The sequence below is a fragment of the Mirounga leonina genome, unplaced genomic scaffold (assembly GCF_011800145.1).
Source record: "Mirounga leonina isolate KUSES-001 unplaced genomic scaffold, KU_Mleo_1.0 Mir_173, whole genome shotgun sequence".
NCBI lineage: Eukaryota > Metazoa > Chordata > Mammalia > Carnivora > Phocidae > Mirounga > Mirounga leonina.
The window spans coordinates 41476033-41502958 of NW_023270447.1; the positions used below are offsets into that span (position 1 = coordinate 41476033).

The 26926-nt window shown below is 44.9% G+C and overlaps 1 protein-coding gene across 6 annotated transcripts in view; it reads right to left on the bottom strand.

Moving 5' to 3' along the window:
• Positions 1–26926, bottom strand: part of AK4 (adenylate kinase 4) — a 126424-nt gene that overhangs the window by 41898 nt on the left and 57600 nt on the right. The window contains exons 1-2 of one of the 6 annotated variants that reach the window (XM_035018352.1): positions 26007–26146; positions 25541–25818 (exon numbers count right to left, since the gene is read on the bottom strand). The exons of 2 other annotated variants lie outside the window; for them this stretch is intronic. In XM_035018352.1, coding sequence (XP_034874243.1) covers positions 25541–25685 — 145 coding nt within the window. In that variant the 5' untranslated portion in view covers positions 25686–25818; positions 26007–26146. 3 more of the 6 variants (XM_035018354.1, XM_035018355.1, XM_035018353.1) reach the window with 3 other exon arrangements.

Here is a 26926-nt window from a genome sequence, read left to right on the forward strand (position 1 = left end):
AGATATCCAAGTCCTTTAAAGGCAGAAATTATGGAAGAAAGGCATTTTGGCACCTAACTCAAGTGACTCATTTCAGATGTCCGGTATCCACCCTTCAACTGGCCTTGTTCAAAGCCAGGCTTTCTTTGCCTTCACAACAGAAAGACATGGGTTTTTAATCACACTCTGACACTTGTTATTGGTAGCTAGGAAAAAACGTCTGAACCTCGCGTAATGGTCAAGAGCTTACACTTTAGAGCCAGACTCCCTAGGTTCAAATCCTGACACTGCCTCTTCCAGGCTCTAAGCCTGGGTCTGTGCTCCACGCCCAGATGTGGTTATATTTCTGTCTACATTTCACTCTTCTTGTTAAGTGAGGTTGCTTACAAATCCTCCACACCAGATTATAATGCCTTTGAGGACAGAGACCATCTTATTTTAAAAATAAGTACCACTTCACTTGAGATGACAATCTATCCTATCTTTAAACTCTCCATCCTCCTGTCTCCAAGGTCCTACAGATTATCAGATGAACTTTCATCTCACTACACCCTCTGCCTTACCTTATCTGTATTATACTGTATAATCCTAGTAACCATAGTCATGACTTCAAGGCATTAAGACTCAGAAAAACCTTCTCAATCACACAGTAAGAATTACAGGCAGCAATGTTTCCTTTAAATGTTATCTTAATTCTTTGGCACTGAATAACTGCATAAAATAAATTACTAAATTAAACAAAACATTGTTATCTGATTTAACTACATAAATGGACATTTCATCCCTTTTGTCAGTGGTTCTCACACCTATTGCTTCAGTCTATTCAAGCTGGTGCAGAAAGATCCTTACCACAGGGTGCACTTGGATCCCAAGCTGACCTCTTAACAAGAAAGGATCTGTTCCTACAAGTGAATATTTGCTCCTCCTAAAGCTATCTGACATTCTTAAACACCCACAATATGTGAATGAGTCAACTCTTACAGATTTCTGAGATTAAGACTCCAAGATATTCTCTAACGGAAGAGGCAGAAAGTTTGACATGAAGAAAACAACTTATTTTCACACTAACAGGTATGTACATGGAAGTCACCCCAAGTGAGAGGTTATACTAGGCAACACTGCCAAAAATCTGCTACCTCTTTTTGAGCTGAATCTTCTTCTGGGTGTCTGTGTGACAAAGATAAGCTTTACCTAAAAAGCTTCTTGATAAATCACAAGACATTAAGGACTGTAAACTATTTCTAAAGAAGGTAACGAAGACAGCTTTATACTTCATTTTACATAAAATAATACAAAACTTTGAAACTATAAAGTGAGGCTTTCATCCTATTTGTACTTTGTTCCTTTAGACCAAGACCCCCTCCCCCCGCAAGGGGATCAAGTCATTGACCACATGTCTCTCCTGAGGAGTACTGACTTTACATGGAGCGCCTGCCCTTTGCCATTTAGCCTTAGGGTACAATATCTAGTTCATCATGAGGACAATTATTATTGGTGTTTTAACCACAGCAAATTGTAGCTAACATTATCTGAATCTGTGAACTATATAATCAATCATTCCCTAAGTCAAAATAAGGGTTAATAGTAAAAAGATCTTTCTTTTAAATTTGAACTCAAATTTATGTAAAGTGTAAATGTGTACCTCTTTACCACTAATTGTGCAATTAGAAATGAAAAAATCTGTAATGTGATTTTTTTTATTGAGGTAAAATGGACATATATTAGTTTCAGGAGTACAACATAATAACTTGGTATCTCTAGATATTACAGAATGATGACCACAATAAGTCTAGTTAAACTCTGTCACCAGACAGTTACAAACTTTTTTCCTCCTGATAACTTTTAAGATCTATTCTGTTAGCAACTTTCAAATATGCAGTACAGTATTATTAACTACAGTCACCATTTTGAACATTACACCTCCATGACTTATCTTTACTTCATAACTTTTGACTGTATTCGCCCATTTTGCACCTCCTCCCCATTCCCACTTCTGGCAACTGCCAATTTGTTCTCTGTATCTATGAGCTCAGGATCATTTTGTTGTGTTTTGCTTTTATATTCCACATATATGTGAGATCATACAGTTGACTTGTTTTATTGCTATTTACATTTTTATCACGGGACAATACCCTTTCCAACACACCGGAATGGCTCCATAATGAGTCAAAGAGCCAAGATGATTCAAGGAATTACCAGCAGGCTGAAAATCAGGCGTCTTGGCTCTTAAGAGTTCTGCTTCCAAGTCCCTGTCCACAGGACCGAACACATCAATGTACCTCACTTATCATGGCCTCAAGTATCCTCACTTGCATGAAGGCACAGGACCCTTCCAACTCTGTCATCTCCAATGTGGAATTTCAATTTCCTTTACCTGGTTTTGTGGCCACGTGTGGGGGCCAGCGGACCAGCTTCCCCAGTATGTGTCGAACCCCACCAGTATGCTTCCGATCACCAAGATTCCACTGGAGTTGAGGAGAGGGACCTCAGAGACTAAGGAGCATCTCCCTGCTTTCAGGGACAGCCACAGCATAGGTCCTCACATCCATTCTAGATGTGAGGAGTGCAGTTCTGACCAGACAACAGGCCTGCACCATCTTAGTGCTCCATCACACTTTGCCTGCAAGACCTCCTGCAAATAAGGGCCAGTGCTTTGCCTGGCCTCTCTGCTCTTTTCTCTCTAGTCAGGCGGCATATACATACATTCACTTAGTCTCATTTTGTACCCTGGGTCCAGAGAGTGTGTTGCTGTAACAGCCAAGATTAAAAATAAAAATATGTATGGACAAAAGCCATGACTTTGTGTAGGGGAGGGGCTCGCATTACTGAGAGAGAAAGTGATCCAATATCTAAGTACAAGGGAAATCCAGCAGATTCTTTATCTTTATGCTTTCTGCCCACACCAGCAGATCAATTATTATTTGACACTCCATACGGATTCAAATAAAATAGTGCAGTAACCTCATTTTAAGAATTTAAATAGATCATGAAAGAAAAAGATACTGGAGTCCTAGAAGCCAAAAAATTTTGGATGTCCTATGTAAGGAGCATTTTTTTGGTCCCGAATGGGAACACATGCATTTATAAACATACCATGAACATCTGGCCCAGTACCACATGCTGCCTTATATAAGCAGCAGAGGAGACAAAGCAGATTGGGGTGGAAGCAACAGAAGTTGGGCAAGGTAACAAATGGGAAAAGGCAAGTAATCTGAAAGGCTTGCCAAAATCATAAATGAGTTTTAGACCCGCAGCATTTCACAGTCCCCTCAAGCTCCCGTTCTGCAAGTCGGCCTCGGTCGCCAGCCTACCAGGCACCTGCAGCCCTGAGGAGCAGGAGTGTCCTTCAAATTCTCCTGTGACCTCCCCCGTGACCTTCTCACAACTCCATTACTAGGCGCATTCAGAGGACAGGGAGGAATTTCACTTTTAAAGCTACATAAAAAGGAATTCCTTCGTCTTGCAAAAGGCCCGGGGTGTGGATCGCGCTGTGCCAGGCACCTTGTCGGCTGCCTCTCTGGGCAGGATCCTGGCGGCAGATCAGCGTAAGGGAAGACGCTGTTTCCTCCAGTGCCATCTGCTCCAACAGGCTGGTGGCTAGTGCTGCCCATGAGGGCTTCTTCCCTCCTTCCCTCCCTCCCCCCAACCCTCCACCCCCCTTCTATCTCGAGCCTTCTGGCAATGCTCTGGAGAACTACAGCAAAACACCGAAGATGTGCCGTGCTCAGCAGCCTCTGAGGGCGGACAGCACACAGTCGGACAAAGGGAGAGGGGAGGGGGAGCAACTCGATGCTCACACTCTATTATGACAGGGCTCCCAGCGGGGTCGTAAGGGCCACTGAGTGGGCTGACATGCAATCATCCTTCGGCACCCAGCAAGAACAGCACCGATAGCACCAGAGGGCAGCTACTATGAAGAATAGCATGCAGGTTCCTCAATAAATTAAAAGTAGAATTACCATATAATCCAGCAATGTCGTTTCTGGGTGTTTATCCGAAGAAAATGAAAACACTAACTTAAAAAGGTATCTGCACCGCCATGTTCACTGCAGCATTATCTACGATAGCCAAAATATGGAAACAATCTAGGTGTCCAGCACTGGATGAAGGGATAAAGAACACACCACACACACACACACACACACACACACACACACACACACACACCCAGGAATATTACTCAGCCATAAAAAAGAATGAAATCTTGCCATTTACAACAACATGGATGGAGCCAGTATTACGCTAAGTGAAATTAAGTCAGTCAGAGAAAATCAAATACCATTAGGATTTCACTCATATGTGGAATTTAAAAAACAAAACAAATGAGCAAAAGGAAAAAAAAGAGAGAGACAAACCAAGAAACAGACTCTTCACTACAGAGAGCAAACAGACGGTTACCAGAGGGGAGGTGGCGGGGGATCGGGAAATTGGTGATGGGGACTAGGGAGAGCACTTGTATGGGAGTGTTGAATCACTATATTGTACACCTGAAACCACAGCATGTTAGCTAACTGGAATTTGAATAAAACCAATAAAACCAATGACTGACTAACTAGAGTGTAACAAGAAAATAATACCAGAAGCATCAGTCATTAACACCTATGAAATACTGGAACAGTGGCTGCCAAACTGCTGTCAAGATCACTATTTTGTTATCTTGAAACTAAAAAAGTATTTTGTGGGGGTGCCTGGGTGGCTCAGTCGTTAAGCGTCTGCCTTCAGCTCAGGTCATGATCCCGGGGTCCTGGGATCGAGTCCCGCATTGGGCTCCCTGCTCGGCGGGAAGCCTGCCTCTCCCTCTCCCACTCCCCCTGCTTGTGTTCCCTCTCTCGCTGTCTCTCTGTCAAATAGATAAATAAATAAAGCTTGCCTGTATAACCTAAATCGTCTTCTTTAATCGTTTTTTTAAACAGCAGGAATTCGTTTAAGCTTGCAATTGAGTATACACATACAAATCCATCCGAAAATTTGCAATATTCTCCCTTTTTGTGAACAAAACACTTTTGTGCACAAAATATATATATATATATTTTAAATATGTTAACACTACACGAAGTGGACAGTTTCCTTTCAGAGAACTACAAAATGAGGCAGAAGGGAGGAAGGTTTTATAGGGTAAAGGATAAAGAACAAGAAAAAATGGAAACTATCTGACTGGGTGGGGCCACAGAGTCAACCTTCTTTCCGGTGAGAAGGCCAAGAGCTGGCCTGGCCATTTTGGGGACTGGCTGACGGGACACACTGCCTTTCTGGTCACATGGAGCTTTTTACAGGGGCACACAAGTTATCTAAGTTTCAGTTTGATGACATAGCACACCGGGAAGGAGCGGTTCCATCTTGGGCCTAGAAAGTTACATCAACACTTTTATGGGGCACATTTTTTAAGATTTTACTTATTTGACAGAGAGAGAACGCACAAGCAGGCGGAGGGGGAGAGCCAGGCAGAGGGAGTGGGAGAAGCAGACTCCCCAATGAGCAGGGAGTCCGACTCGGGGCTCCATCCCAGGACCTTGGGTTCATGACCTGAGCCGAAGGCAGACGCTCAACCCACTGAGCCACCCAGGCGCCTAAAGGGCACATTTTAAAAATTTAAATATTGGACCAAACCTTATTCTAATCCCATATATGCATTATCTCGTTTAATTCTTACAATATTCGGAGGCAGTACCATTATCATTCTTGGTTTGCAGTAGAAGAAATGGAGCTACAAAGTGACTGAGCCACTGGAGGGCTGGCTTCCCATGGAAGTGGGATCCCAGAGCCCGTACTCAACCCAGGTCCAATAAATGCGCAGCTTCCCACCCCGCCTCCAAAGCCCACTTCCACTTCCTCAAGCAATTGGTCTCTTCCAATTCCTTCCACCCTTGAATCCTCTGTTCAACCACCTACCCTCCCCTTCGGAAGGAGAACACCTCAAGGGCAGGTCTTATTCAGCTGAGTGACTTAAACTGAGCCTCAGGGAGCAAAGGATTCCTTCAATAGTTTTAAGTTGAATAAATAAATAAAGATGGGATTTTTTTAAAAAGAAAAAAAAAGCAAAATAAAATGTAGCAAAATAATAATAATAATAATAGACCCTGACTTGGGGGCCTGTCCCAGGCAAAGGGAAACTAAAGTCTTAGTACCACTTAGAGCTACTACAGGAGGAATAAGAAACTTCCATCTAAAACTTTAAATCAGATTTAAAAAAAACATTCACACTGAAGTTTTAAAGCATGCTTTGTTCCAGGTCCTTTGTTCAGGGAAAACAATTTAATGAGTTTTTAGCTCAACAAAGGTGGGACTGGGATTGATTTTGGGAGTTGATAGTGAAATGGGAAACTGTTCTGGATAAGTAAGTTCAGAGGACTGAAAGCTGGGAGTTTAAAAAATAAGTAAGTAAGTAAAAAAAGCAAATTCTCCCGAAAGGAAAAGAGCAAAAAAGTAACAAACTAAACTAGGATGGGCAGGCAGAGCTGGGGCGGGGGGGGGAGGGGGGGGGTATGAAGACTGGCTGACAGGTTTTATGACAGTTGCTTGTGCCTGACTCCAGTCATCATGCCCAAAACTACATAACGACCACCTCATATAAGGGGTCCTTTGGGAGTGGACAACAGGGGACAAAGGAATGCAGAAAAGGGTGGCCCTTACAAGACTGAAAAGCAGAGGTGAAGATCCCTAGAGAAGCATGAAATCTGAGAAAGAGGTAACAAGGGAGTGGCCAGCACTGTAAACGGTAGAGTGCTGTGTGCCCACCAAGTAGGTGGTGAGGGCCCAGGTCTTTCCGATTCAATGCATAATGCTGGAGGACCAGTCAAGCACCACGGACCATGCCCCAGTGTTACTGATCACCCCCACAGCGAGAGAATGCCTGTCCCATGCAGTGCAGTCACTCCCATGCCACACATCGTGATGCAATACCAACAACCAGGATTTGTGGTTGACAAACCACTTTAAAACTGAGTGCAAGCTGACCCAGAAGCAGAAAAGAAACAGCGAGGAGGAAGAGAAGAAAGCATTGCATGTCATCTTGGGCCTAACTAATCCAAATATGAGCTGGTAATGAGACAGAGAACCTGAAGGGACCTCATGAAAAAATTTGCTCATTTTCCTGCTTCTATTCTTGCTAGGACCTGCACCCTCTCCCTACACACAGCTTATGGTACTGATGATAACCTTATAAAGGTCAATCAGTTAATGATTTCTTTGGAATCATCCAGCACAACAGATAACATCTAAGGGGCTGTCATGGAAGGTTTTCTAAGACCACAGCCTCCAGACCCCTTGACACCAAGACCCCTGGCTCCAGGGCAGAGAGACCAGTTCCTGGATGCCTGAGAGGGCACATACACCAGACCTCCATCCTCAATAAAACCCCCAGGCCGCAAGCAAAGACAAGACTCTCCTTTCTGAGTCTCCCAGACACTCTGTCTGTATCTGCCCTCTCTCTGTATCTTCAATAAACTCTGCTCTCACTTCCTCTGGGCTCCTGCTTGATTTCCATCCTGCACAAAGTCAAGGACCCTCAGACCCTGCCAGCCTGCATCAGTAAATTACCCAACAGGAAACAGTAAACTCTGCCCATTAAACCAAGGGATCACGGTCAGTGTAGGATGACTGACTCCCACAGCTGCCTCTATTCCAAGTATAAGTTCCTAGACATCTGAGGATGTTTGCCTCATAAATCAAACAGCCACCAATGTACTGGCCACTCGGTTTCAACCCCTAAGTCTACTGTCAAGTCTCTACATCTTCCGCTCACCATATTATTCCAAGCAGCATATACATGAAAGTGAACACTCCACCAGACATACTAATTTTAGAACTCAATTTAAAACTTTCCCACTTTCTCTACCTGCCAAATGAAAAGGACAACAAAGCAGCTACCACAGCTGTTCTCTAAGAATTGGCACAAAGGTGACATACATTCTTTTGAGACAAGAATTTTCTAAGTCTTTTTTTTTTTATGCAAAGCCAGAAGATACCTGGCGCCTCTGAAAATGACCAGACTCCCGCAGCAGAGCGGCTCCGCCAAGCAAGGCAGCAATGTCTGGCTTGAAATAAAGTTTGAAACTCCGTCCCCTCCTCAAGTATATCACTGGATTCCACTGCTTTGCAAACTCAAATCAAAATGATAAAATCTTCAGATAAATTTAAACCTAACCAAAGCCAGGGGTAACTGCTATAGTGATAATAACCAAAACTATTATTATCGTAATAATAAAAACTATTATTTAGTTCCACATATTTTATGCAAAATATTGGCCAGATCCAGTTTATGTGACCTTTTAAGAGCAACTACTACTACTTTGTGTAAAAAGCAACATGGGATGAATCTGTATCAAAAAGAAAAAAGACAGGGGTGCCTGGGTGGCTTAGTCGTTAAGTGTCTGCCTTCGGCTCAGGTCATGATCCCAGGGTCCTGGGATCGAGTCCCACATCGGGCTCCCTGCTCGGCAGGAGGCCTGCTTCTCCCTCTCCCCTCCCCCTGCTTGTGTTCCTGCTCTCACTATCTCTCTCTGTCAAATAAATAACTAAAATCTTAAAAAAAAAATAAGGAAAGCAAAAAGACAAAAGGAAGGAAGGAAGGTAGGAAGGTAGGAAGGTACGTAGGAAGGAAGGAAGGAAGGAAAAAAGCAAGCAAGCAAGCAGGTAGGCACTTTAGTAGGGATCATGTCCTAACATACAGCTGCCTTGCCTTGCATAACACTTCAACTGTCAAGAACAAAGCTTTACAAATTGATCCTGCAACTTCTTTTTGCCTTTCACTGGCCAGTAACTATGAAACAGATTTCCAAAACATGTTTATAATCAGGTCTATATAACCAAAGGCAAACTAGAGCAGAACCAGGATTTCAGAACGATTCTATCTTCTTAATTTAACTTCTAGAAACACCACTTCCCACCCTGCAATGGGTTCCTGGCTTCTGCCACTTAGAACATCTCGCGCCGCCTAACAGCAGTTCCAGCTCCGGCACAGCCAACCATCTGTGGCTGTCTTTCACAATCCTGGCCATTAAGGAAATGCAATGTTTCAATGCTTTTTGGCCTGGCTAGATTCCTCTAGACATAAGCTAAGTGCACGCATTTTTTATTCTCCAGGGCTTGAGCTCCAGCAGTGTTTGTAACATGACATTCAAGACCTAAAACTGACCTTCACTGGGAGATTTGAACTGGCATTCTGAGACAACCTAACAGAATTATCTAAGCTGGGGGGAAAAAAAATTCTTCCATAAGGCTCTTAAATGCATTTCCTCTACAAAACTAACATTACTGCAATCAACTATTAACAACAAATATCACACACTGGCCTGCAACTAGGATCAGATGGGTGAGGCACTCACCTTGGGGAAAACAACTGAAGAGGGCAACAAAAAACCAAACTCCAGTAATCAAGATAATTAATATTTTAGTGCCATATTTTAAAGTATCAAAATCAGTGCAAAAAAAAATCCACCATGAAAATCAATCCAACTCATTTATACAACTCACTCTCACCCATTTCAATCCTGCCTCAATCTGTCAGGTCTGGTCTTTATTTAAAATTTTTTTATTTTGGGGTGCCTGGGTGGCTCAGTCGTTAAGCGTCTGCCTTCGGCTCAGGTCATGATCCCAGGGTCCTGGGATCGAGCCCCACATCGGGCTCCCTGCTCAGCGGGAAGCCTGCTTCTCCCTCTCCCACTCCCCCTGCTTGTGTTCCCTCTCTCGCTGTCTCTCTGTCAAATAAATAAAATCTTTAAAAAAAAAAATTTTTTTTTATTTTCTTCCTTTTATTGCATTAAACTACCACTTCTCTTACTTACTGAATTTTTGGGGCACCCCCTTAAATTTTTCACTCAAGGACAGTGCTTCACTCACCTCACCATAGCTTCAGTCCTGCCAACGCATATTAACTTAATACTCACAAGGAAATCCTGTGAGGTAGCCCCACCATTACTCTCATTTATAAATGAGTAAACACAAAAAGTTAGCTACTTTGTCCAAGATTGTGGAGCAAGGGTCGCCAAGTCAGATTCCAAACCCAGCCAGCTGTGTAGCTCAGAGCCCACACTCTTAAAGACAAACACCACCTCTCAGGGTTTTGCATCAACAAAGGCATTTGGCATAAAATCATATAGTCCTAGGATTTTAGGAAATAAATAATATATGAAAACTATTCAAATAAACTATAATTAATGACAACCTGGGCAAATTTAGTTACGATTTGTTCATCACATTCATCGATGTCCTACAATATTTAGGCTAAGTGGTTGTTCCACCAAACTCCCAGAATTTTTCTAATTTGTCCCTAATACTTTAAGCCATCCTAATCCTCAGAATGAACCAAGGGGGAGACAGAAGATCAGACCCCTCACTCAAAGGACAGGAGCACAGATCTGAGTAGCCTAGAGTAGCTGGTGTCTATGCTTAGGTTCGGAGATAGCCTCACATACTGTGGGCTTTACAAGGCTAACTGAGCTACAGTGGGCATCGCAGGACGATGTTCAGAAATACTCCCGAATAATGTGTTCATTTAGTAAGAGAGTAGAATTTAGAAGTACAGCCATGACAGCTACAATGATCCTACCGTATTTGGCCAGTTGTAGTGATGGAGGTCATCACAGTTTGAAAGGGTCACAATGAAACCAGGCTGAAAAGAACCTAGAAAAGTTATCCTGGGAAGAATGGTTGAGGGAACGAGGGCTATTCTTTTGAGGGCGGTGAAAAAGACAACCTCAGTCAGGGAAGTGGCGCCGAGCAACTATTTTCAATTATCTGCAGAGTTAGTGGATTTAATGTGTGTGACACCAAAAGACTGAAGTTGGACAAGTGGACGACAGTTTACGGACGGCAGTTTCAAGGACTGGCTTTCATCTCAGTATCGAGAAAAAAATCTTCCAACAATTAGACCTGTCCAGCAATGAAAAAGCTTGCCTCCAGAGGAGGTGAGTTGGCTGTCAGCTGCTGTAGAAGGGACCCAGCACAGAACGGCCACTTGGACAGAAGGACTCAAATCCCTTCCAATTCTAAGACATTAAGAAATGGAACAAATAATTAAACTCAACACGTTCATTGTTATGCATAGTGTTTAGTTCCTAAAAACCCCAGAAAACTAAAACAAAACTCTGAGCTCAACGGGAAGGAGGTCTTGCACTTTCATTGTATTCCAAGTTAGATTCTTGATTTTTTTTTTAAAACGAAGCCACCGAAGTAACGCAAGGTAAAAATCAATCTCCCTCATGGAAAAACTAAATGGTGTCCTGAGACAGTATTTATAGTTACCATTTAAGAAAATTAGGAAGCTGTATTCACATACGCAATCAATATTTTATCATTCTCCCACAAACTATATCGGCTATTCTTACCAAGATGTACAGAAATCCTGCAGAAGAAAAAATACAGAAGCAGCTGAATTAGAATTTAGGAGAACAAAGCAAACCAAAAGTTGAATCAAATGCATCAGCAGCACCCAGGTGTGCCCAATGATGACAGAATTTCTAAAAATCAATTTTGGGAGTCTTCCAAAAGAGGTACACACATAACTTTAAGTAAGTATTTTTGTTTGGGCAAGAATGGGAACAAGACAAGTTAAAAAAAAAAATAGGAGGACACAATTAATAGTTTAAAAACAGTGAGTTTTGGGGGCGCCTGGGTGGCTCAGTCAGCTGGGCATCTGCCTTTGGCTCGGGTCATGATCCCACAGTCTCAGGATCGAGCCCCATATGTCAGGCTCCCTGCTCAGGGGGGAGTCTGCTTCTCCCTCTGCCCCTCACCCCACTTGTGCTCTCTCTCTCCCACTCTCTCAAGTAAATAAAATCTTTTAAATAAAATAAATAAAATAAAAACTGAGTCTTTTAAAAACTCACTGTAGCTTCTTGTAGCTTCTGCTGCGTGATTGAGTGGGTACACATACGCACACATACATGTACACACACATACACACACACCCCCTATATATTGCCTAAATCCCACTGGATTATACTAGTGATTCCATTCAAAGCACCACATTTACTGAGGAAGATTTTCAATGAAATCAAAGTATTATGACTCCAGGGAAGAAGGAAACAAACCAGAGAGAACCTTCCTACTTGCCAGACATTTTACACAGATGACCCCTTCTGATCCTCCCAAAAGCCCTGTGAAGTGGGGGTTCTTACAAAGGAGCAAATCAAGTTAATTAACTTCCCCCAAAGTCGACCAAGCCAGTAAGAGGTGGAGCCACAGGTATGACTGACTCCAAAGCCCAACTTTATTTCCTCTGCCTCACAGCCAGCTGCTGGTGCCGATCACTTACTATGCCAAAACCCACTAGAGAACTTCCACCTGGAACTTCCTGCAGGTATGTTAAACTTGTCATCATCCCCAACCCTGGACTGCCCTCCTTCGTTAACCCTTCGAAGGGTTGCCTTTGGCTCTGCCCTTCCCACCATTCGCACGTACAGATAATCAATCCTATTAGGTGCTCCTGTCACGACCTCAGCTTCTCCCAAATCCCCCCGTTTCCATTACTTTTACCCTATACCTGATCTAAACTGTTGTGACACCATCTTAGGTATGCTCCACTTTCTCTCCACTATGATCCACACCACACTTCGATATGAAAAACAACAATCGTGCCACTAAAGGAGTTTGAGGAAGGCACCAACTCCCCACCACCTTCCTATTTATAAACTCAATCTGGAATTACACGTAAGCCCCAAAGGACAATTCTAATTCCCATGCCTATATAATTCTTCCACCTCTAGGTTTCAATCAAAACACCCTTAATTTTAATTGCCTCCTCTCAGAGATGATCCCTCCAACAATAACACCCTGCTCCCACTTTTCTACCTGCCAGTACTTCTGCCCATCCTTCAAGGCTCGGTTCTAATGCCATCTCTCCCTCAGCTTTCACTGATTTGTTTATCCAGAAGTATATCAAACAACTATTAAGCATTAACTGTATGTGAGACATTGAAGATACAAAAAGAATTCAGTAACTTCATAACAAGTAACTTCAGTGTTCCTATTTTTAAAAAAAAATGCATTCTTTTTTTAATAGCACTCAGTATACTCTGCCTTATAAAACAATTAATTGGGTGTATGTTTTACCTTATCAATTCCTTAAAGGTAGAGACCACTTTTTATTCCTATTAACAGGATGCTATTGGAATACACTGATTCAACAAGTATTTACTGAAGTTAAAAGTCTGTTTTTCCTACTTTCACTCTAGAACCTTCCAATCCAGTTTTGTTTTGTTTTTTTTAAGATTTTATTTACTTGACAGAGAGAGACACAGCGAGAGAGGGAACACAAGCAGGGGGAGTGGGAGAGGGAGAAGCAGGCTTCCCGCCGAGCAAGGAGCCCGATGCAGGGCTCGATCCCAGGACCCTGGGATCATGACCTGAGCCAAAGGCAGACGCTTAATGACTAAGCCACCCAGGTGCCCCTCCAATCCAGTTTCTAAATAGCCTGAATGATCTATTTAAATGTGAATCAGAGTGTCAGTCCCATATTTAAAAGGGTTTTACCTTGGATGAGGCAATGACACCAAAAACCCCAAGCAACAAAGGGGAAAAAAAAACCAGAACAGATAAACTGGACTTCATCAAATTTAAAAACTTGTGTGCTTTTTATTTTTTTGAAGATTTTATTTATTTATTTATTTGACAGAGAAAGACACAGCAAGAGAGGGAACACAAGCAGAGGGAGTGGAAGAAGCAGGCTCCCCACTGAGCAGGGAACCCAATGCAGGGCTTGATCCCAGGACCCTGGGATCATGACCTGAGCCGTAGGTGGATGCTTAACGACTGAGCCACCCAGGCGCTCCAAAACTTGTGTGCTTCTAAGGATAACATCAAGAAAAGTAAAAAGACAACCCAGATAATGGAAGAAAATGTCTGCAAATCATTATCTAATTAAGGGACCTGTATCCAGAATACATAAAGAACTTAACAATGAAGGAACAAATGAGCCCACCTGCAAATGGGCAAAAGATCTGAACATTCTCCAAAGAAGATATACAAATGGTCAAGAGCACATGAGAAGATGTTCACTATCATTAGTCCTTAGGGAGATGTAAATCAAAATCACAATGAGATACCACTTCACACCCACAAGGGTGGTGAAAATCGAAAAGACATAATGTAAAGACACGGGAACCCTCATTCACTGTTCGAATATAAAACGGTTGAGCTGCTTTGGACGACTGCTGGCAGTTCCTCGAGATGTGAGACATGGTGTTACCTTGTGATTCAGAAACTCCACTCCTAGCTATGTATCTATACCCGAGAGAGAGAAAAACACATATGCACACAAAAACTTGTATACTTGGGGCGCCTGGGTGGCTCGGTTGGTTGGGCAACTGCCTTCGGCTCAAGTCACGATCCTGGAGTCCCAGGATCGAGTCCCGAATCCGGCTCCCTGCTCGGCGGGGAGTCTGCTTCTCCCTCTGACTCTCCCCTCTCTCATGTGCTCACTCTCTCTCTCAAATAAATAAATAAAATCTTAAAAAAAAAAAAAACTTTCATACTAATGTTCATAGCAGTTAACAACCCAAGTGTCCATCAACTAATGAAGAAACAAAATGTGGTATATAGGATATCCTAATAATAGGATATTATCTGGCGATAAAAAGAAATGAAGTAGATACATAACTACACAGCTGAACACAGTTTAATCTTGAAAACGTGCTTAGTGAAAGAAGCCAGATACAAAGTCACATCTTGTATAAGCCCATTTACATGAAATATCCAGAGAAGGCAAATCCATACAAACAGAAAGTAAATTAGTGATTACCAGGGGCTGGGGGGGGCGGGGTAGAAGGGAGCCACTACTAATGGGTGCAGGGTTTCTTTCTGGGGTAATGAAAATGTTCTCCAATTAGACAGTGGTGATGTGATGATTGCAGGATTCTGTAAGTATACAAAAAACCACTGGTTTATATGCTTTATGAGGAGAAATGTTCCTGTATACAAGTTATCTCTCAGTAGAGCTGTTGTACATAAAAACTAGTAACAATAACAACAAAACCCCAGTCACTTCTCATCCAGTTGCCCCGGAAACCCAAACTCCTGGATCATGCCTCAAGGCCTATGCAACCCTTGCAATCTCCCTTCTACCATCTCCTCCTCGCTCACAATGCTCCAGAAACACCTGCCTCCTGTCCTCCATGAAAAAGGCTCACCCCTTCATGAGGTCTCTCCATGTGCCATTCTGTCTGCCCCCAAATCTTCACACACCTGGCTCCTACCCCTTCTCAGGGCTCAGCTTAAATATCATCTCCTCAGAGAGGCCTTCTCCGACCTCACAGGCTAAAGTGGTCTTCCCAGTCACTCTTCATCACTGCACTACCGTAATTTTTTGGTAGTACTTATACAGGATATAAGGCATAACGTATATAAGGTTACCTTGATTATCTTTCCCTTGTTTATAGTACATCTCCCCTCCTGCCTTAATAGGCTATCAAAACATTTGTTGAGCTGAACTGACATAAAGGAGTTTACTATTCAGGTGCTGAGAGACTATAACTGATGTTACAAAATAGATCACCTGACAGGGAGGTGATAATGAATGTATTAGAGGTATAGACGGGTATAAGAGAAATTTCAGGGAAGAAAACGATGTGTAGCTGCAACAGCTGTGGAAAATCTTCATGGAAGCAATGAGATTGAAAACTGAGAGATTAGGGCACCTGAGTGGCTCAGTCGTTAAGCATCTGCCTTCGGCTCAGGTCATGATCCCAGGGTTCTGGGATCAAGTCCCACATCAGGCTCCCTGCTCGGCGGGAAGCCTGCTTCTCCCTCTCCCACTCCGCCTGCTCGTGTTCCCTCTCTCGCTGTCTCTCTCTCTGTCAAATAAATAAATAAAATCTTTAAAAAAAAAAGAAAACTGAGAGATTAAGGGAAGTGTGAAAGGCATTTCAGGAGAAAGGCACACCTAAACAATACCCTCCCCACCTTGTCCATGACCTCAACTCTTCACCCACACACACATCCCACCATGACTCACGGGAACATCACGTGAAACCTAGAATTTGAACCCAAGTCGGTAAGTGCCTCAAGGGTACTTCTGCATGCCTCCTCATACCTAATGCAGGCATAGAAACATCTGCCAAATGACTAATGAAACAGCAGGTTCAGGTATTATTCCAGAAGTCTTAACAATTACAATGAAAGGCAATTTCTACCTCCTCACAATTGCGTCAAGTTTCTATTTTAGACCTTTTGGAGTTCTTTTGGGGGGAGGGAGGAAGTCAGTGTTTCCTTATTTAGATTTTAAATAAAAATGTTTGAGGAACAGAACAACAAACCACATACCTCTAGCCTACCCTTAAAGAACCTTCTGAATCTCGGTGTACTTGTGGACAGCTAGCTGCAATCTGCTGACCCAGCGTGCCGTTTATAAGGCAGGAAGGGGGTGTTTCACCAGGTACTGGAGTACCTACATAACCTAATGGGAACTTTAACCCTACCTATGGAGTCCCAAGTTTGAATACTAGCTTCTCTATTTAACCAGCTATTTGACCTAAGGCTAGTAAAGCAACCTCTCTGAGGCCATTTCTTCATTTGTAAAATGATGGAGTAACAAGTGCTCTGTGGATCTGTGTGTAAACTAGAGGGCAATGTAGTGGGCGAATCCATCCAAGAGAGCACACGCTTGACCCACTGCAAACGTTAGTTACGATGACCAAGTCACAGGAATTACAAAGTGCCAAAGTCACAGGCTGCTGGTCAATAAGCAAGTGCTGAAGAACAGAAAATAATTAATTTCTAGCCTCTTGGGAATTTGATGAGCAGGAGTGACTTTGCATTATTTCAATACTATCAGCCTCTCTGGCTAAATAAGGGATGCTTGCTGCCAGGCCTGTCGTCTAACTAGTACAAGAACTCTTGGAACTTGGACATGAGACTGTTAAAATATAACATCAGCCATCTAATTGCACTTCATGATCATGAAACTGTACAAATGAGACCTTTTGTACCATGTCTTAAAGGCCAACTTGAGAACTAAACACTAAAGTGAGGAGGGTGGGGTGGGGAGAGGCACAGAGTAATTCAAGGCCTCTACCACCTGCTCATGCTTTAAAAAAACAATCTAGTTTGCTGAAAGACAATACATGCTCAAGCTATCTGACCCACTGTAAAAGAATATGAAGAAAAACAATTTCCAAGTCCTTAAATCTTCTTACAACATGGATTACACAGAGTGTTAAAGAGCACACTAGCCTAATACAATACCATTTAACAATTTACTTGGTAGATTTCAAGGGAACTAGGCAACTCAGTATGTCCGTTATAACGGGTGGATTTGTAGTTAATAGTCTGGTACCCAATTTACTACTTTCATGATCAGGTGCCATCACTTGAGTTCTAGGAAGTTTGAACCAGAAGTTTAAAAGTTTGATTAACTATGATGTGGCTATATGCGTGTGTATCTTAAAGGTAAGCCCAAGCAATGAAAGCTGGAAAAGGTAACATGGAGAAGGTATAAAAACCCTTTCCTTTGACAGTATAATAAGAGGTGAATAAAGACTAAAATGATACCATAAAAGATGTGATCAAGCCACAAAAGCAATGATCTCTTGTGGACCACAAACAAGCTCTAGAAGACGTTCAGTTATGTGGTGGCAATGACCATCCCATCTCTTCACCTGGTAGTCAGACTCATCTGTCAAAACTCAGCTCAGCAGTCATCTCTAGAAAGCCTTCCTTAATCCCACCACCTCCTCAATGCTGGGTTGGCCACACTTCCCCATGTGCTACAGGACCTACACAGGCACATCTTTCAGTCTCCATTACTTTCTCCTGGTTTGCCTGCCTCTACCTAACAACTCAGAAGCTCCTTCAGGAAATAGACCTAGTCTCACTTCTTTGTATTCCACAAGCCAACACTGCTTGGCACTTACACATCTGTTGAAAAGACCTATTTACTAGGATGTTCAGGGAAGCATGCTTTGTATACCAAAAGACTGTAAATAGGGGCGCCTGGGTGGCTCAGATGGTTAAGCGTCTGCCTTCAGCTCAGGTCATAATCCCAAGGTCCTGGGATCGAGCCCCACATCGGGCTCCTAGCTCAGCGAGGAGCCTGCGTCTCCCTCTCCCTCTACTGTTCCCCCTGCTTGTGCTCTCTCACTGTCAAATAAATAAATAAAATCTTAAAAAAAAAAAAAAGACTGTAAGTAACCTAAATACTATCAACAGAAGACTAGTTAAATCAGCAGTTCTCTAAGTGTGGTCCAAGGACCCCAAGGGTCCACGAACACCCACTCTTTCAGGGGTGAGTTCCCTCTTTCTCTAACTACACATCTGTGTGAAGCCAAATATTCTTCCAATACTTTAACCAAAACAACATAGCATATGAACTGAATTAAGAAGCAGATATAAGAATCCAGCTTTCAGAACACCTGGGCGGCTCAGTCAATTGAGCAACCAACTCTTGGTTTCAGCTCAGGTTGTAATCTCAGGTTGTGAGATCGAGCCCCATGTGGGGGCTCATGCTCAATGGGGAGTCTGCTTTAGATTCTCTCCCTCCCCCTCGCTCACACTCTCTCTCTCAAAATAAAGCTTAAAAAAAAAATCCAGCTTTCTTTTACAAAGCAAGACATTGAAGAGATTTCTGAATATGTGAAAACAACATTACTCTTCTCAGATTTTGTTTTGGAAAAGTTATTTTTCATACAAATATGCTAATAAGTAATGGGCTTATTATTGTAACTTTCAATGAATTCATACATATTTTTTAAATTTCTCAGCTTTAACTTCTAATATAGTTAATATCTGTAAGTATAACCCATATCAAAGGCTCTATGGAGTTCTCAATGAGTTTTAAATGGGAGACCAAAATGTCTAGAGAATAGCTGGTTAGAAAAACTATGGTACAGCTGTACAATAAGAGTATGTGGCAATTTTCCAAAAGAATGAGGTACACTGATATCTGCTAGTAGAAACCAACATCTAAGCTATACTGCTAAGACGTGAAAAACAAAGTATAAATTTGTACCTTTTAAAAAAGAGGCTACTGCTTTGCCTATATATACTATATATATGCATGCAAATTCTCTGGATGAACATCCAGGAAAAGCAACTAGTAGGTATCCCTGTACAGAGCAACTGGGGAAAGAGGGTCAAGGAAAGGGAAGAGACTTTCCACACCATTCCTAGTGTATTAATTTGAGAATTTTACCCTCGGGGCGCCTGGATGGCTCAGTCAGTTAAGCGTCTGACTCGATCTCAGCCCAGGTCATGGTCTCAGGGTCTTGGGATCCAGCTCCACGTTGGACTCAATGCTCAGCGGGACATCTGCTTGAGGATTCTCTCCCTCCCCCTCTATTCCTCCCCCCGCCCTGCCAGCTTGTGTGCACGCACTCTCTCAAATAAATAAATCTTTAGAAAAAAAGAAAATTTTACCATCTACATGTATTACCTTCTTGAAAAATCAAAGATGGGTAAAAATTATACTGAAATGGCACAGGGGCATTAAACTCACATTAAAGAACAGACTGTAATGGCACTGGAAAATATTAAATGATGTGCTGTAAAAGTAAAGCAAGCAATTTTCAAAACAGTAATACATAGTATCTTTTTTTTTTTTTTTTTTGAGACAGCGTAGAGGAGACGGGGGAGAGGAAGAGAGAAAATCTTAAGCAGGCTGCACTCTCAGTGCAGAGCCAACACGGGGCTCAATCTCATGACCCTGAGATCATGACCTGAGCCGAATCAAGAGTCAGGCGCTTAACCGACTGAGCCACCCAGGTGCCCCATTAGTATATTCTTGAAAATCAGCCTGGGAGGATATACTGTATATAAAAGTATTAACAGTATTTTTTCCTTCCAGTTAGTGGAATTACAAGTGTTTGTCTTATTTATTTTTCTTGGTTTTCTAAACCTCTGATAACTTACATATGCTATTTTTATAATCAGAAAAACAAGGAAAAGAGTTTACATATGTATCAATGTATGCATATCTATGTCTATACTTAGGCATAAAACATTTAATAAGCAAAAAAGTACATGAACAAATTAGAATCTATTATCAACTTTTATACCAAGACTTTGGATATTTGTAAGCTAAGTTTAAAATTCCCTTCTTCTTCTACAGTTTAAAAACTACTCCGGTATGGTCGTTTTATTTCTAGTAACCTATTCCATGGAAAGTATATTTGCCCCATGATTTACCTACAGTGACGTTCGTAAGATCATTACTAAACAGCAAGTAACCCAATGTTTCACACCAGATTGGTTAGGCATGTTCCAGTTCAACCCTTAAGGCAAATTCACCTAAGGTGCTCAGGCCAAAATTCTAGGACTGATTGTGGGCTGCTTTCTCTCCATCACCCCTCACAACCAACTCATTCTGTCCAGTCGACCTGGCCTTCATACGCATCCTAAAGCCCTTCATTTCTCTCTACCTTCGCCACTACTGCCCAACCCGAGCCATGGTCCACTCTCCTCACCTATACTGGTCTTACTGGTACCACTCTTGCTTAACTGGAGTCACTTCACACAGCATCCCAAAGGTCAACTTTTAGAAAGTAAATCCATTCATGTCAGTATCCTAATTAAAACCTTCAATAGCTTTCCAGTGCCCTTAAAATAAAATCCAATCCAATTCACATTTTCCAAATTTTCTACAAGGCAGAACTCCAATCTAGGCTAGAAAAAGCTCCTTTTTGATGACCACACTGGGGGCACCCGGGTGGCTTAGTTGGTTAGGTGTCTGCCTTTGGCTCAGGCCATGATCTCAGAGTCCTGGGATCAAGCCCCAGGGGAATCTGCTTCTCCTTCTCCCCCTCCCCCGTCATGCTCCTGCACTCTCTCCTCTCAAATAAATGATCTTTAAAAAAAAAAAAAGACCACACTGGAAGAATGCTCAGATTCAGCTGTGCATGTGGCCGAAGCAGACATACTGTTAGGGGACACCTTATTCAAGTCACAAATAGTTCCTGGGGCGCCTGGGTGGCTCAGTCAGTTAAGCGGCTGCCTTCGGCTCAGGTTCTGATCCCAGGGTCCTGGGATGGAGCCCCCAAGTCCAGTCGGGCTCCCTGCCCAGCGGGAGTCTGTTTCTCCCTCTGCCCCTCTTCCCTGCTGATGCTCTCAAATAAATAAAATCTCAAAAAAAAAAAAAAAAGTCACAAAGAGTTCTCTTCCAACACCCATGAAAACCCTCAGACAAAGAAACCAGAAAAAGTAAGATGTTGTAGAGTGGACCTGTGGAATCAAGAGATGCCCCAAACTGGTCAGACCCTTTGATGTGGTTTTGGAATGTAAGCGAGGTTTGGGGGGGTGAGGTCTGGATCGGAAGACCAAGAAAGGAGTCGTCTTTGGTGCAAAATGGTGGTTTATTAAAGCACTGGGACAGGACCTGTGGGCAGAAAGAGCTGCTGCACCTGGACCTTGAGGAGTGGGGATTCTATACTCTCAGGAGTTGGGGGAAGTAAGGAAAAGGGAGGTTTCAAAAGAACTTTCATATGCTAAAGAGGACCCACCTACAAGACACCTACAAGGTACCAGAGGCCATGCCATTGTCAAGTTAAGGTTGTTTTCCCCTCTAGCAAGGTATTAACATGAAGACAGCTGGGAGATTCCTGGAAGAATGTCACACATGTCCCACCCAGGAGTGGGGGGGTGGGGGGGAGGTTGCAGGGTGTCAGGTTATGCTTTGTCTTCAGCCAGCCTTATGCTCCCTCATCACCTTGACCTGGGCTATACCCAGGGTCTGACCAAGCTAGGAAAAAAAAAAAAAGAACAGAGACTATTCTAGAAATCCTATAAGCCAAGACACTCTATAATCTACACAAAGGTTAACTATTAAAAGTTGTTTTAGATACCTTGTTCAACTCTGTCAAGTCTCTCGAATATAACCTTTCTATCCTCCAAGGCTCAGAAGTTATCACTCTTACATAAGAAAAGACACACATTTATACTTAAAGAATACAAAAACAAAAACAAAAACCTGAGCCCTCTGAACTAGGTCAGCTTTTCAGAGAAAAGAGGCTCAGGCCATAGTCTAATTTGAAATGCTGGTCCCATCTGCAAACCCCAGCAAGAGCTGCAGTTAATATTAATTAAGAGCAGAAACAGGTTTGTTCTTGAACATCCTTTCTCCCAATCAAGTCCAGGATGCTTCCAAATGGAAATCTGCCAATTTTCCTGCACTTGAGACAGTAGATCCAGTACAGAATAATGTGATTTTTTTTTTAAATGTCACTATTTGTCCAACCCTTAAAGCAGGATTCTCACATCCTTTCAGAGGGAGGTTTCAGTCACCATCACTCAACAGAAGAGATAAGGAGTTTTAATAGGACTCACTACTAAGTGCCAGCCGTGTGTGTGCATGCACATGCTTATACACATGTATGCACACACACAGAAAGGCTAATAGTCCTTAGGACAGAGTGTAGGACCCCCTCCTGGCAATCTATGAGAACTCTCCCTTCTATTTACTCATGCAAAGTACTAAAGAAAACCAAAGAGAACCAAAGATTTGGTTTCTGATTTGGTCTTCATTTTTTTTTTTTAAGATTTTATTTATTTGAGGGCACCTGGGTGGCTCAGTCGGTTGAGCGACTGTCTTTGGCTTGGGTCATGATCCCGGAGTCCCAGAATCGAGTCCCATGTCCGGCTCCCTGCTCGGCGGGAAGCCTGTCTCTTCCTCTGACCTTCCCCCACTTCTCTCTCTCTCAAATAAATAAAAAGCTTAAAAAAAAAAAAAAGATTTTATTTATTTGAGAGAGAGCAAGCAAGCACAGAGGGAGAGTGAGGGGGAGAAGCAGACTCCCCGCTGAGCAGGGAGCCCGATGCGGGGCTCGATCCCAGGACCCTGGGATCACGACCTGAGCCAAAGGCAGACACTGAACCGACTGAGCCACCCAGGCGCCTGGGTGTGGGTCTTCATATAAAGTCTTTGATTAAATCTCAGCCTGCACTGCTCCAGGCAGATGAGGCAGTGCCAATGGGTGACAGCTATCTTGAGGCTAATCTGATCCATAGTAAACACAAACTTTTACCATAAATCGAGGCTAATTAAACAGAATGCACTCAATTACTGGAGGTTATCTGACTTCTGAGTAGCAGACAGAATGCGTGACCCATGCCTCCAACATAGACTTGAACTCTTTTTATGCACAAGGTACTTCCGCCATCCATATCCCTGGCCCTGAAGTCTCTTCATCGGGAACTGGAACATGGTGAAGAGAGAAGGGACAACAAGGGGCACATGATTATCTTAAATAGTGCTACAACCCCCAGTGCCTTGAACACTGTCTGACACATCACAGGTACTCGGTAAGTATCTACCGGATGAATCAGACGTTTGCTGCACTGCATGTGACAACATCAACAAGTTATGTGCAGAGTAAAGAAGTGAATGCTGCCAGGGCAGACGAGGGAAGGCTTCCCAGAAGCAGTGAGGAGCCCTTTCCAGGACGAGCAGCTTGTCATTTCAGCAGGCGGTGGCTGCAAGAGAGCCATGTGGGCAGGAGTACGCCAGAAGCAAGGCTGGAGGAGATGGCCTGAGATACTTTCCAACTCAAATTCCCACCAACATTTTATCTCCTGGGGTTTTGTCATGCTTCATCATCTCCTCCAAACCTTCAACTTTAATAACGGGGGTACATACAGAGGGGCTGCTGTGTTTCTCTACCAGAAAATTAGCTAAAAGCAAACAGAAGGTAACAGAAAAATAAATACTGCGGAATGTTTTCTTATTTACCAGGCACTGAGCCTGTAAGACTCTTCGAACCTTCTGTGAGAAAATCTGAGAACACCCTCCAAGTCCACCAGAAACAAGCCACTTTGAAAACAAATTGCTGCCCTCCATTTTTCTTCTCTTTCACTGATAAACAGTTTTTAAATTGGTTTATACAAAAACTACTTGGTTCCCAAGAGAAAAAGAAAATCTAAACACTTCATAGTCACAGTCTTACAGCAGGGAGAAACTCTGGGAGAAAATGAAGGCACGTGAAAGAGAACAGAAACTAAAATCCAAAAACCAGGGAAAGTTTAAAAAAAAAAGTGAGAGTAAGGGAAAACAGCAACTGGAAAGTTTTCAAAACCTCTATGAAAGTTCGGAAGTAAGCTACTTCCCATCACATTCTCTTTAAAAATGGAAAGGGCACTAATCCAGTTTGGGACGGACAGGGTGCAGTCCCTCATGCCAGAATGAAACCAGCCCCCCGAGTCAGGTATAGAGAATGCTAAGAAATGGGCTCAAAGCCACCGCACCCTTTCCTCCCATCACCAAACCTCCTGGCTCCCTACCTCAGAGAAACCAGAGCCAATTACAGCCCCTCTCACACAGCTCTTCCCCCAAACTGCATTCCGAAACAAAAAGAATAAAATGCAGCTAAATGTGGTATTAAAATTAAAACAGACCCAATTGAGGTGAGAGAAAATTCAAGGTGCAACCGGGTACACAGAACTTTTCCTTCTGAGAGATGGGGGGGCGGGGGGGAGGAGGCCGAGTCTTTTTGAGAATCAAAATAAAATCTTGCTTTTGCAATAGCTGAAGAGATAATGAATAAAACTCTGCCTTGGAGAGGTTTCTTAATTCCTAGCTTTTACGCTGTTTTTCAGCACGGTCCTCCGCCCACCTCTGCAAACTGATCTGTGCTTCTGTAATGAGGATCTCCGGATAATTAGCCCACCGATGGGCAAATAACTACCCTGGAGACCGCTGAGGGCAGCAGCGAATAAAGCACCCCGTTTGCAATAACAAGTTTTCATGAAGGAGTTGCTAATTATGAGCATATATGCATCCCAGAAGGGTTATGTACCAGCAGCGCAAACTGCCACCTCGCGCCTTTTAATGCCAATTCATCGGGAACTGGGGTGGACGTGGGGCGGAAGGAGAGGGGTGAAGAGCCCTACTGAAAGAGTAAGCCATCAGGCGATCTGCATCCCCAAATCCACGACGCCAGCCAAGGGAGGCTTTCTCAAGAAGCCATTTCCAGGGAAGCTGGATTTAAAATGTAATTTATCAGATCGAGTCTCCTACTTACGGAGTCTCCTAACGGCCAGGCCCCGGCTGGGGAAGGAGGGCCAGGGAAGGAGGGGGAATTCGTGGTGAGAGTTTACCTTAGAAGGCGGCCGCGGACAGACAGGCCTTTCAAAGCCACCGGGGCTCTGCCCCAAGGCCCGGGGCGGCGCGGAGGGGCAGGAATAGCGCGCGGCTGCGAGCCCTGCGGTGCCACTGGTTCCCCAGCGCGCAGTGGGACCCGACTCCCACAGGTGGGCGGCGAGAGCAGGGGGCGCCCCAGTTCCCTGGGGGCGCGAGGGAGGTGTGGGCAGAGAGGGCTTTGCCTTAAAGAAGCAGGGCGAGAGGGAAGCTCGGGGTTTTTCGGCTGTCTGGGTGGTTACCCTTAGCTGGATGGTTACCGGCTCTTCCCCAAGACAGGAGGAGCCCGGGCGGAGAGAGGAGCCCCATGCACCTCCCACCCTCCTCCCTGCGAGCCTCGGCCTCCTCCAGGGGCGCGGTTAAGCCGCACGGCCGCGGGCCACCGTTTGCATGCTCCCAGGCACGTAGGAGCCTGCACGACCGCACGCGGGCGGGGGAAGGGCGCCCGGGGGCCGAGGAGACCCGACCCAACCCGATCCCGCTACGGCTCACCCCCGCACCCCTCACCGGTGTTGGCTTTGATGTTCTCCCGCAAGAAGTGGCCGCTGGAGAGATGCTGGAGGCCAAAGCTCTGAGCGATCCTCTGGCACACGGTGCCCTTGCCCGAGCCGGGCGGCCCAAGGATGACCGCGCGCAGGAGTTTGGAAGCCATTGCCTTCGCCAGGCAGGGAAGGGGCGGCCAAACAGGCAACCCGGACAGCAGCCTCGGAAAAGCCCCGGGAACTTTGTTGCCGCTGCTTCTGCCTCTGACACTCTCCGCTCGCGCGGGTACTCGCCGGGCGCCCCTGCAGGGGGAAGGAGTGACTTTTGAGACAACCCCTCCCTTCAGCCCCGCGCCGGGGCCGGCTCGAAGGCGGAGAAAGGCGCCACGCTACCCATCCCCGCCCTCCTCGCCCCCACGCCGCGACTCGGTACGAGTCCCGAATCCCCGGGTCGACCTCAGGGGCTCGGAGGGCCGCCCGGCCAGGCCCACCTCGGTCCCTTCCTCTTTTGCTCCCCACGGCGTTCGGGGAAGGGACCAGGCCGCCTGGCATCCCCGCGCCAGGCTCCACCGAGGGGGAAGCCGGGAGGGGCGGCGACTCCACGCGCGCGCCTCGTCGCCCCACGCACCGGGGGCCTGGGGGCCGAGCCCCTGCCCCGGCCTCGCACGTGGGCAGCGCCGAGTCTGCGCCGCGGCCCCTCCCCAGCGGCTGTCAATCCCCCGGAGTCGCCGCCGCCCGCCGCCCGCGCGGACCGCCCAGCGCCCACCTCCGCCGGGGGGAACCAATGCGCTCCCCGCCGCGGGGAGCCCGAGTCCGGTCGCCTCTCCACCCCAAGCAGTCAAGTAAACACACACCTCGGCTGGGACGCGGCGCTCCGCGAGGCTTCCAACCCGGATCCCGCTGGGCGGCGCCACCTCCGCCCGCCCCCACTCCGAGCCCCAGCCGGCCGCGCGGGACTCGCGCCTTACGTAAGCCGGGGAGACCGGCTCCGCGCGAGTCGCCGGCCGGCGCCCCCTCCCCTTCCCGCCGCTCCGCTCGCCCCCCGCCCCCCGGCCCACGTGCTCCCCACGCCCCGGCGGGGGCTGTGGGGGCGCAGGGACACACCCTTCTCTTGCGGTCGCCTGGGGACCCCGTCTACTGTTGAGGGGACGGAAAAATACAACTTGTTGATCGCCTACTGTGCGTCAAGTTCAGGGCTAGGCGATTTCCTTACGCAACAGCCGTTCCAGATAGAGTATCCACAGAGGAGGAAAGGAGGCTTGGCGTATCGCCGTTCATTCAGCAAATGTTTATTGAGCTTATACCGTGTTCCAGACACTGTTTTAGGCGCTTGGCATATAGCTGTGAACCAAAGAGATGGATGGAGGTTTGAACCCTCAGCTGCCTGACTCCAAAGCCCGGCTCCTTAGGG